General features: G+C 43.0%; 1 protein-coding gene across 2 annotated transcripts in view; it reads right to left on the bottom strand.

Annotated features, from left to right (window-relative positions):
* The window catches only part of Bzw2 (basic leucine zipper and W2 domains 2), a 61,462-nt gene that overhangs the window by 19,876 nt on the left and 29,019 nt on the right, over nucleotides 1-12,567 (bottom strand). For both annotated transcript variants that reach the window (XM_006983939.3, XM_006983941.4), the window contains exons 4-6: nucleotides 8,477-8,580; nucleotides 5,614-5,679; nucleotides 4,273-4,408 (exon numbers count right to left, since the gene is read on the bottom strand). In XM_006983939.3, coding sequence (XP_006984001.1) covers nucleotides 4,273-4,408; nucleotides 5,614-5,679; nucleotides 8,477-8,580 — 306 coding nt within the window. The remainder of the gene's footprint in view (nucleotides 1-4,272; nucleotides 4,409-5,613; nucleotides 5,680-8,476; nucleotides 8,581-12,567) is intronic.

Raw genomic sequence — 12,567 nt, 5'->3', positions numbered from 1 at the left:
GGTGTACTCAGAAATCCTGGCTACTGGAGATGTTTGGGGTAAACGCTGCCTGACTTACGTTCATGGTATGAACTACATCAAGACCAAAAGTATCCTATGGTCAAAAAACAGCAGATAATGACTGGCACTCATGTCGATGCTAAGACTACCCCTGGCTATCTGTGCCACGTGTTGTTTTTACTAGAAAATGCAACGATCGACCTGAAACCTCCGGCGCTCTGCACCAACACACCCACTGCATTTGGATGAAGACTCTGGGATTTATGACCAAGAGACACAGGCAAAGGATATGAAAGAAGCGGTCAACAAATTTACTCCGGAGAAAGATGGCTTCCCACTCTCCTCATCCCTTCCTTTCATGTTGTCATTACAGAAGCAAAAATGCCGACGAGGCCCAAGTTTGATGTGGGAGAGCCCAGGGAGCTTCCGAAAGGGCCTGGCTCTGGAATGGCCACTTTTTGAGCTTGGGTGCTGAAGCTGGACAAGCTGATGGATGGGCAGAACCAATGGCTGAGAATCGATGTAAGATTCCGACTCACAATTTTTATTTTATTTTCTGTTTGACTGAATTAGGGTTTTGCTATGTAGCTCAGGCTGGCCAGGAACACACAATTCTCCTGCCTCAGCCTTCTAAGCAGCTAGAAGGGCGGAAGCGTATGTAGTTCTAGTGACAGTGGATTTGTTAAGTGACGTCGTAAGGACTGCCAGCGACTGAAGTGAACCCTTGACGTGGATGATCAGCAACCTTTCAATTTATACAACACCAAGGCTGCTTAAAATTAAACACATGGCATTTTAAAAGCAATTTAGATAGATGTGTAGATGTTCATCAGGAAACCACTCAATCCCTTATCCATATTTGAATCATGATTACTTCCAAAAATAAAGCATCAGCTAGCTAGCAGACAGTTTTTCTGTAACACTTCCAATTTCTAAATATAAGCTTATATTGCATTTGATGAAGTTGCATATGGTGTGGTTGAAATATTTAACTGATTTCCCTAAATTGAATGTCTGCCTAGTACTGGTGGCATAAGCAGCTGCCAATATCTCCTTTGCTCCTTTCTAAAAGAACTCCTAGTTCGGTCAGGTCAGGTTGACTTCTGATGCGTCTGCGTCCTGCACCTCCTCCTGAAGTCCGTCATCACTTCAGTGACCTCATCCCGCCGGCAAAGCTCCTGGACTTAGGCTGACAAGTGCCTTCCTGCTGAACACGAGCAGGAAGGTCTGTGCTAGAGTTGATCTGAAGACTCGGATGATGACCAGGGAACCACTCTTGGGATGAAGTCTATGCTATCAGTGACATTCCTGTTCACTCTGACATCTGCCCTGACTTTCCAGTTATTCTTTCATTTAAAAACCATGGGTCAGCAAGATGGCTCAACAGTTAGAGGTGCCTTAGAGGTGCCTGTGCAAGCCTGGTGCCCCGAGTTCAGTCCCGGGAATCCTCATAAAGGTCAGAGAAGAGAGCTGACGAGACAGAGGTGTCCAGATAGACACACGCATGCTGTGACATCACACACACACACACACACACACACACACACACACACACACACACACACCTACGGAAATATGCTTATGGATTATACACTCAAGAATCTTATGCTAGCTACTTTTCAAGATGATTTTTCTTTTTGTGATTTGGAGGTGGAACCTGGGCCTGCAGACAAGCCAGGCAGGGATGAATCACTGAGTTACACCTCCACTCAGCACAAACTTTCAACATTATTACTAGGTTATAGACTCAATATAACTTTAATACAATTAGGTGATGAAGTAAGAATAAGACTGTTCTATAATCTGTCTTATAAGAAAGAAAACAAAGCATGATTAAAATTTGAAGCCTGAAAAACAAAACCAAAAAAAAAAAAATCTATATTTAAGCCTATCACTTTGTATTACAGGAAACATTTGATGGGAAACCTGGAATATTTTTGAAGTTACTCTGTTAGTGAGTGGAACGATCCTGTTTTCTTGGATGGTTACTAGAGAGGAGTTGGGCAAAGGTAAAACTTAAGCCTTTCCTAATTAGAAATTAAAAATGTACAGCTTTAGTTTCTAATGATGGTAGAGTACGAGGAAAAACTATGATGCAAACACAAGATCACTCCCATGGCAGAGGCATTTTCCTCCCCATTTTACTATAACCAATTTCAAACATAGAAAAGGTGAGTGACTGAGTCATAGAATGATCATCTAAATTCTATAATGGTTGTTCTTAAAGATTTATTATTTTCATTTTATGTACATATGTGTGTACCTGAGAATTTATGTATACCTCATATGCGCATGTGCCCATGGAGGCCAGAAGAGGGCATTGGCTCCCCTGAAACAATGGAGTCATAGGCATTTATGAACTGCCTGATGGTGTTGGGAATTTAGTCCTCATCTTCAGTAAGAATAGAAGGTGCTGTTGACTGTTGAGCCCCAACCCCCACTTGGGGTTCCATTAACTAGTAAGGTGATTCTTTTCTGTTGGGATGGCTAGGGTAATCTAGTATTATTGATGAATAAAGTGTCAATTGTACCTTCTCTTTCTGTGCATAACCGGCCAATAACATAAGGTACATGAAGTTTGAATTCTTTTCAGAAAAATACTTTCAAATATCTCAGTATTAACAATAACTAATAATTCTAGAATCATAAGCCAAACAGTGTAGAGAATCTGCAGAATGCCACTTGTCTCTGGACTTGCTATTTTCTCCTAGCTGTAAGAGCACTATAGCCCTGTGGTGGTATTGTGTTCCCCAAAATATTGTGTACTCTAATAAATTTATCTGGGGTCAGAGAACAGACAGCCACTAAATACAAAGGCTAGAAAATGGTGGCACTCACACCTTTAATCCTAGCATTCCAGAGATAGAAATCCCTCTGGATCTCTGTGAGTTCAAGGCCACATTGGAAATAGCCAAGCATGGTGACACACACCTTTAATCCCAGAAAGCCAGCCTTTAATCCCAGGGAGTGGTGGTAGAAAGCAGAAAGATATATAAGGCGTGAGGACCAGAAACTAGAGGCATTTGGCTGGTTCAGCATTTGGCTGGTTAAGCTTCAGGCTTTCGAGCAGCACAGTTCAGTTGAGATTCATTCCGGATGAGGACTCAGAGGCCTCCAGTCTGAGGAGACAAGACCAGCTGAGGATCCGGCGAGGTGAGATAGCTGTGGCTTGTTCTGTCTCTCTGATCTACCAGCATTGACCCCAATAACTCGCCTCGGGTTTGATTTTATTAATAAGAACTTTTAAGATTCCTGCTACATAACCCTCCCACTATGGGCGTGAATGAAGCTGGGCTGTCTGTCCTACACGCAGGAGGAAAACCTCCCAGAAGAAACAGATGTTCTCACAAAAGCTCCTTTAATTTATTTTTAAGGAAAATACTGTTTTATGCTAAATTATAATTTGCATACCATTATCCTCCTACAAGGAAACAGCCCACTTTTGTTTTGTTCTGTAATCAATTATTGCAGCAGCGCTTGCCAAACTTTAGAATTTGCACAAGCCTTTCTACTGCATTAATCTTGACTTTGCAATTACTCACTGTCTCGGACAGTGAATGCCTTTTAAAAAAGATATTTTAATGTACATGTGTGCTTATGTATGTGCAGGTGTGCATGTCCAAGGTCAGCAGAGTGCAGGCTCCCCTGGGTTTGTGGTTAGAGGCTGTTGTGAGCTGCTGGGAACACAACTCTGGTCTTCTGCAAGAGCAGCAAGTGCTCTGGACCAATAAGCTACCTCACCCTGAATGTCTTAAAAGTGTGACTAAAACCCACATCTGAGAACCCTGCAAGGCCTTCCTGTTTGTCTTCTTCCTTTCATTTCACTTCTTCCTTCCTTTCACTCACTCCGTAGCCCAAGCTGGCCTTGAACCTGTGATGATCTGGATGTAGGCTTCAGCCTCCCGATAGGTTCCAGAGATTTGTAGGTTTCCTGTTCGAGAGGTCTTTTGAAAATGATGGGAAGTTTCTGGTTTCCTCGTGAAAATTGGAGTTACTAGCTGGTATTTTTATCTCCAAGGTTTTTCGTTTGCATGTAGAATTCCAATGCCAATATACAGCTGTGCACATTCTTCTAATTCTTTATGATAAATGTGGACTTTCTTATTTGGAGGTGCACACACACACACACACACACACACACACACACACACACACACACACACACGAACATGCACACACGCGCACACGCACACAGGGAGGGCGGGTGGTTTTCTAACTGTCTAGGGCGCCCCTCTCCTCTCCACCTCACACACAAGACCCGAGCACAGTTACCTTCTTTGACTAAGCTGTCGGTGAAGAGGCTGGTGAGGATGGCTGCCGGGAGGGTTCCATTGCCCAGCAGGATCCCGGACAGCATTGCCAACTTGGTCTGCTCTGCTTCAGAAAACGCTTTAAGGAAGAGGAGAAGCTGTGGGTCAAACAAAAGACATCATGTCTGTGTGTCCAGACACCAGGGTAGAAGATAACAATGCAATGAGGTCATCCATCCAGGTCTAGGTGGCGAGGCCAGCGGTCGTACACTGGATGTACATGTGCAATGAGAAATGGGCACTGTCGCAAGTCCTGCTGTCTGTGACAGCACTTTCCTCCAGGTTCATGCACATGTAGCTATAAATGGTCGCAATAAGAGACACTTGGGAACAGTGTGTATGCACAATACACATGTGGCTACTGTACATGGAAAAGGGGAAGCATATAGCGAACATGTTTCACTTTCACCCTGCCCCCATGTTGGGTGACCACTTCCTCACCATGGCATATGCAAAAACTTTACTTTGGAAACAATAAAATTTTATTTTATTGATTTACACGCAAGTGCATGTCTCTGTGTACATATGCCATGTAATGCAGATCCCTGGAACTAGAATTATAGGTTGTTATAAGCCACCTGATGAGTGCTGGGAACTTAACTCAGGCCCTCTGCAAGTGTAACAAGCACTTCGAACTGCTGAGCCACCTCTCCAGCTCTGGGAATATAACGTTTTGCAAACAGGGAACACAGCAGGAAAGAGTCCATGTGAAGCAAGACCTCTGAGGAGAAGAGTCTAAGTTTTTAAGACATTCAGATCAATCATAGTTTAAACACAAGCCTTGGTAAGGAGGCAGTGGAAGATATGAGATTTTCTCAATCTCATCATTTCTTAGGTATGACACTGAGGTTCCCCAGGGGGCTCCAATCACAACAGGGACTTGGCTGAGTTTTCCTCACTCAACACCAGCGAAGTTTGCGACATTGACATAGGTTTCTATTTACAGGCAGGTGACATGACTCGCCACCAGCTCTGGAATGAGTGCAGGACACACGGACTCACCGCCGTCCTTAGCATCCGAGAGACTGTTTCTGAGGGCTTATGTCACTGTGATGTGTATACTAAGTGGAAGAACCAGAATCAAAGCTTTTGACTTCTACTCCATATCTAGTAAACTCTCAGCAAACCAAGAGATCACCTCAGGCGAGGGAGTGAGAGTGCGTGCATGTGTGTGTGTCTTCGTGTGTGTGTGTGTGTGTGTGTGTGTGTGTGTGTGTGTGTGTATGTGTGTGATATGGTCTTGTTTTGTAGCTCAAGTTGACCCCAAGTTCAGGATCCTTCTGCCTTAGATATTTTAATTTACCTTTTTCATTTCATCTTCAAATGCCTTTTCCAAATATTTGTATCTCCTGATGAGTTTATTGAAGACCTAAACATAAAACAGAATAATTGAATTATGCAAATAACCTTAAAGGCCACAGAAAAAAGGGAGGAAGTGTATCCTATCCACTGCCATAGGTCTGCAATGATAAGAAGATAAACGTTCTCATATCAGACACGGGAAGTATAAGCATGTCAAAGGAGGTACCATGACTCCATGAAAAACAGGATCAAATATACACATAGGATAAAACAAACTCAAAAATGGAAACAGGCTGGAGAAGTGGATCCAAGGTTAAGAATGCTTGCTACTCTTTCAGAGGACTGAGTTCAGTTCCCAGCACCCATGTCGGGAGACTTAAAAGCCCTGTAACTCCAGCACCAGGGGGACAGAATGCTTCTGGCTTTGGAGGACACCTGCACTTATGCACATATCCTTACACAAAAATATTAAAAAATATAGAATACTGAATACCCAGGGTCCGGGGATAATGCTATGTCCAGCGTGGGATATCTGAGGGAAAAAAAAAATCTACATACACTATGCTCTTACATCTGTCAACGTTATTCCTCTAGGACAAAATTCTATCAATACAGCTACAGCTCTGTCAGGCATTCAGGGCAGGAATTTACTCTAGACATACCAAGCTCTTTATCTGTCTACTTTATTATTTCTCTGGGATGAAATCCTGTCTCCATAGCTTCAATTCTGTCCAGTTCCCTCTCACAGTCCTGCTAACGACTAAGCTCTTATGCTTCGGGCCTCTTCTTCATCCTGTTTCCTCATTTTCCATCTGAAGGTCATGCCCTTCAGTCCTTTCTTTCCCTGGCTACAGGGCTTTCTCGGCCTCCTCAGGAATGTTGCTCTACCTTCCACCTTGATATGTAAAAACCTCTTTTGTTCTCAGTCAATTGCTCTGGAGAGCCACTAGGCCTCAAGGTGAGGAGATGGTCCGAGCTTCATTAGCACAAGAAACAAAGCTATTCTTATCCCTTCCCCTTGTCTCTGCTTATCCAAGTACTGGCTCCAGCAGGGAGGTTAGTTACCTAGAAGTTCAGCAGGCCTGAGGAGCTGAATTGTTTACCAATCGTCTTTTATAGCAGAGGACAGCTGAATTATTAAAGCCTGGATGACACCAAGATGACACCAAATATTCATAGTAAATGGCTTGCCTTTTGACAGACCCTTGGCCAGTCAAAGTATAGCTTTAATACACAGCTGAATCTCTATAATATATTCTTGTGGCTCGCCACAATAGAAACAAGTAGAGAAACAATAAATAAATGTTGATGAAAATAAAATAGTTTTAATCTTTAATCCAGATGCAGAGGCTGAGAGAAATCAGACTTAGAAATTATGATCCTTCCAGCTGTGGTGGTCCAAGAGGCAGGAGCATCAGGAGTTTGATATGAGACCCAGCCCTGAAACCCCAATATGCTGAGCTTGGGAACTGGGTATTCCTATGCCTTTTCAGAGTAGTTACGCCTCTTTTATACACAGGAGAAGACATCTGGAGGACAGCCCAGCGTCCGACCTTGTCTGTTGCTCCATATAAAAACATTTCTCTTCCCCCCATGTTGGTAATGAGGCTGTGTATGCTATTCAAACGCATGCTCCCCACTGAGCCACACTGCCAGCCCACATGGAATCAGAATAGGAAAAACAGGCCTGGCTAGCTGTATTGGCAGCTGTTCACTCTCAGACCTTTCACCCCTTACTTTTTGCCAAGCTAATACGGGCAAACTGACCCTCCATAATTTTATTTACTATTCCCCTAAGAACCAGTGGGTATGAACATACTTGCATACATTTAACAGGGACTTGTTTCTTCTCCCTTGAAGTGTCCACACAGACCCTCTCCTAGAAAGGATGCGTATCCCACCTTATCACTGACTTACAAATCTCTTATAGGTTCTATGCTATACTAGTATCTTTTTACCTCTCATTGATTTTTGAGATTGCGTCTACTGAAGCCTCAGCTGGTCTTCCGCTCACTGTGTAGCTGAGGATGACTGAATTCCTGTCCTCAGCATGCTGGGCTCACAGGCAGGCATCACCACGCCCAGTTTATTCAGTGCTGGGGGATCGAACCTGGGCTTTGTGCATGCTGGACAAATGCTTTACCAGCCCCTTTTTTACTCTATGATTTTTTTAAAAAATTAATTTATTTTATTTTTGTGTATTGGTGTTTTGCCTCTATGTATGTCTATGCACCATGTGCGTGCCTGGTGCCCTCCGAGGCCAGAAGAGGTGGTCTGATCCTCTGGGACTGGGGATCCTCAGTAAGCTGTCATATGGGAGCTGAGATTAAAACCCAGGTCTTATAAAAGAGCAGCCCATGGTCTTGACTACTGTGCCACCTCTAGGCCAGTGCATACTCTCAATAGCTACATTGTATGTAACTTACAACTGTAAGTCACCAACATTTCAATTGCGCTTTACATTAATTTCCCTCCTTGGCATTATTATAAGAAATACTGTGACGATGATAATCACTGTAGCTGCCATTTCATATATGCTCAAGCATGGCTGCAAGATGTCTTAAGACCAAGAAGTAAAATCAGTGGTCAAAGGGAATGTGCAGCTGTAATATGACAAGAAAGAACAAAACTTTTCTCCAAAAAAAAAAAAAAAAAAAGGATGAATTTACACAGTCAAGACTGTGCAGGGCACCTGAAGACTTGTAGGTGAGGGACAAAGGTCAGTGCTTTCTAGGGATGCAACTGTGTGGTTTTTCACACACTTAAGAGTTATCTCGCACTGTTGGAGATTGTTCTCCCTCCATTTCTGCTCAGGTGCCTCAGTCCCAACACACAGCACACCCCCTGGCAGAGCCACACTCTACCTGAGCGTAGTTTCGGATGGTTTCATGATCTTCCTTCGCTGAGAACACACAGTGGTTGGTCATCTTGGTCTTGTCACCATCGTCTATGCGTGTTCCTCCAGGGGCTGAAAGACAAGTTATCGCGGTTAGGATGACGCTGCAGGACAATGCCAAAGCGGGAGGACAGCATCAAGGAAAACAGAATAGACGTAAAAACCGGTCACAGTGAATCTCATAGGATGCACACGGACAAGTCAAGACGGGCTGCGATGCGATGCATGTTTCCAATACAATCCAAATACATTGTTCCACGTCATACATTGACCACACCTGTTCCATGTCCTTGCCTTCACCAGACACTATCATTAAAAACCTAGTTCTTTCCGAAGTGGGTAGGTACTTAACCATGAAAAACGAACCTCAGTGAACTGAATTCCATTATTCTCAATGCACCTTCTGATGCTTCGTACATTGGGCCATGGTTTTTTCAGGACCACTAAATGCCTTGCTGGACCTTGTTCACCTAACTGTGGGGTTGCACAGATTCAGCTGTGGGTTTGTTTTTTTTTTAGCTTTATTTTTTTAAATTACTTATATATGCATGTCATTGCACATAGGAGTGCTGATGACTGGAGCCTAGAAGAGGACGTCAGATTCCCTGAAGTTGCAGTTACAGGAGGTTGTACATAGAGGTGCAGGGAACCAAACTTGGGTCTTCTACAACAGCAGTATGTGTTCCGATTCACTGAGGGCCCAACTCTTACCGATGGAGCGTCTGGTGGGAGTGGGCCATCAGTACAAACTGTGGTGTCAACCATAGGAACCAAGTCGTCTGGACCTTTTTGGCCTTTTCTGGTTTCTTAAACCATTTCCTCTTTCACCAACACAATTTCCCATATGTGGCTAACAGTCTGTGCTGACTCCTTGAACAGCTGCACTGGCTAGAACAGTATTTTAATTCTCTTATTTGTTTTGCTAGTAGACTAAATGGACTGGAACAGCTGAGTGCCTTTTTATTAGAGCTCAATTTTCCATGTTCCCGTAAGTTCCAACAATGGCTGCTATAAGCACTGATTGTTTACAAGGACAGAGACAGAGCATTCCTGTTTTTCAGTTCTCTTTCACTGCAGTCTGGCTGGGTTTGAGTGCCATGTTAGAGATACCTGTCCTACATCTAACAAGCATTTGAAGCATAGAGTTTTACACTAGCTATTGGACTGTGCACCATCGGTACAGCAGTGAAGAGACCAATGTTGTTGTCTACTTATCAGTCACTTCTTAAATTTATTTGCGTAATCTAGCTTTAATTTAATTTGTAATTTCAGACATTGGGTAAAAAAATGCCACATTAGGCACTTTTGTTACTGGATGTAAGAAATGAGAATTTCTCAGCTTACAGACCTCAGCAAATAGTTTTGCAAGTAAATTAGTTTTTGAGAAGTCAGCTCCTGCAGGAATCTATTTTCCTTAAGTCAACTAATGCACCCAATTTAATTAGCCCCTTTTAATGAACACCTGAAACAAAATTATATTCAGATGATAATCTTCTTAAACCTCTGGACTAATTGTTCCTTCATGGTAAAGATTGCAAAACCAGAAAGTCTGATTTTGAGACTGCAGATTTTTCCCTGGGGGAAGTACGGGTTTAGGAATGCATTTGCTCATACAACAGACTCACTTGTCATATGCTGATTGATATAGCTTGCATTTCAAATGGCTTCTCATTATATTAGAAGCAAGAGTTAATTGTCACTTCCAGGTTTAGGAACGCCGCTACTTTTCAAGGCAGCAGTAATAAAAGAAAATGTATCCCTTATGGCTACTTTTTCTTAACATAGAGGTAAAAGAAGAATATTCTTTGATGAAAGACCAAGAACAGTAGGAAAACCTTGTGATATGAAGGAAATTCCTACACAACTAGTCATTTGACAAAGGGTTCAGTTAAAGGAAGGGGCTTGTCTTAGTTCATCTTAAATCTGGACTCAGGCATCTGGGTTGTGTAAAATGGGCTAAGCTGTGCCTATCATCTATACGAATAGCCTGTTGTACATACTGACCGTGTGAAGGATGAAGCCTGGGCTGCAGAGCTAAATTAGCTATTGACTGTAAGCACGCCCTGGAGAAGATCGATGCAGATACTTGAACACATTTATGGGGCGGGGGAAAAGACTGGAGGAGAGGTAGGAAGGGATCCCTAGCGGTTTTCTAAGAGGGGAAGGAAAGAAGAAGCCCAATGCAGACAGAAGGATTGAGAGTGCTGCCTGGAGGTCACTGGGAACCTAAAACACAACAATGCAGTTCCAAGAACTTGACCTGTCTATGGGAACGAGCCGCCCGCATGCGCAGTCCCAATAACAACGTTCCCCGGGACTGACCAGTGCGGCGATGGGTGTCACGCTTGCTGAGCACTATCAGAGTGGCCTGTGTACTGATAAAATACAACCAGTGGATTCTAAGTCATGTTAGAAAATGCTCTATTTCACTATTAAAGTATCCACTCTTAGTTTATTTGACAAAGATCTAAAAAAGATAGGCATAGATTCATGATTTATGGCAAAATGTTAACAAAAATGTTTCCTTCGACTGCTAGATCTGACTATCTCCATCCTTTAATACCGTGGCTGGTGCTTTGCTAACTACAGAACCTGCCGGGATGTGTCCACAAACATTGGAACTCAAGAGTCTTTAACATCACTGGGCTGTAACTCTTAAAATCACCCCAAATGTAACACTCATGGAGGCGAAAGGCAGAATATACTGCTTAGCAAACACAAATTAACATGCGTAGTACCACATGCATATAATATTACTCAGTTTTCAAAAATGTGAGGTGAGAGAAGAGAGTTAACCAAAATATTATCAATGGCTGTTTCTGGGTATTGGGATTTAACACACTATATAGAGTTTTCTTGATGGTGGTGTTTCTGTGGTGATGAGTGATTTGTATAAACGGTAACACAAAATTAATTCAGTATTCAGTGAAAAGTCAGCAATATAGATAAGGCCTGGTGGCGTATGGGACCACGTTTCATATCAGAACATGCGACCGGGGACTCAGAAAGGGCTCTGCCTCAAAAAGGAGGAATGTATTCACCTTGTCTCAAGGCAGATTGGCTTAGCCAGTGTTTCCTTGAAAGCAGGGATGACATCTGGGACAGGCACTTTCCATTATATCACCCGTCTCATCAGAGCAGCCAGCACACGTTGGCACCACTTCCAAGTGTTTGTAACAATTGAAATACTCCCACAGATTTGCAAATCTCTTTCTCTTAAAAACAAACTCATTTTTGTTTTATTTTATATGCACAGGTGTTTTGCCTGCTTCTATCTAAGTGAGCCACATGTGCGCAACACCAGGCTGGAGAGGACACTGGATCTCATAGAACTGGAGTTACAGACGGTTGTGTGCCACCTTGTGGGTGCTGGGAATCACACCTGGGTCCTTTAGAAGAGCAGCCAATGGTCTTTAACTGCTGAGTCATCTCCAGCCCCCAAATATCTCTTAGATAACTGAAAATCAGGAAAAGTGATTGCTTCTAATGACATCCTGGAAATCAACAGTAAGAACCAAGATCTAAAGGAGTTGGGGAGATAACTCAGTTGTTATAAGGACCAGAATTTAGATTCCCAAAACCTATACAAAATGCTCAGTGGGTGAACATGGGATTCCCTAGAGCAACCAGGCTAGCTGGAGTTGCCATGTTAGCAAGCTTTGGGTTTGACTGAGATCTTGTCTCACTGAGTAAGATGGAAGAGCTATAAAGGATGATCCTTACATCAACCTTAGCACATGGAGGAAAAAAGGACAGCTGCCATTTGATATCTGGGGTCACCAAGTATGCAGGAAGGACCTAGAAGACATATCCAAACACACAAAGCCAAGCCTGCCATAGACACTGTGGGTTAGGGACACAGGAAGCAACGGGCTTTTGGTTGCAGAAACTCAGTCCTACGCTCCATGAGCCAGTCAGACCTACATTAATCCCACTCGGAATTATAATCTAGGTAAAAATTGTAGATTTTCACCAAATGTGATGAATGTAAGTTTCCAAGGACTCTATCCTAAGAGGAAGCATGATAACGGAATTGAGATACATACACACTCTAAGAAA

Source organism: Peromyscus maniculatus, chromosome 14, assembly GCF_049852395.1.
Source record: "Peromyscus maniculatus bairdii isolate BWxNUB_F1_BW_parent chromosome 14, HU_Pman_BW_mat_3.1, whole genome shotgun sequence".
Classification (NCBI taxonomy): Eukaryota; Metazoa; Chordata; class Mammalia; order Rodentia; family Cricetidae; genus Peromyscus; species Peromyscus maniculatus.
This window is presented reverse-complemented; position numbering and strand designations above follow the sequence as displayed.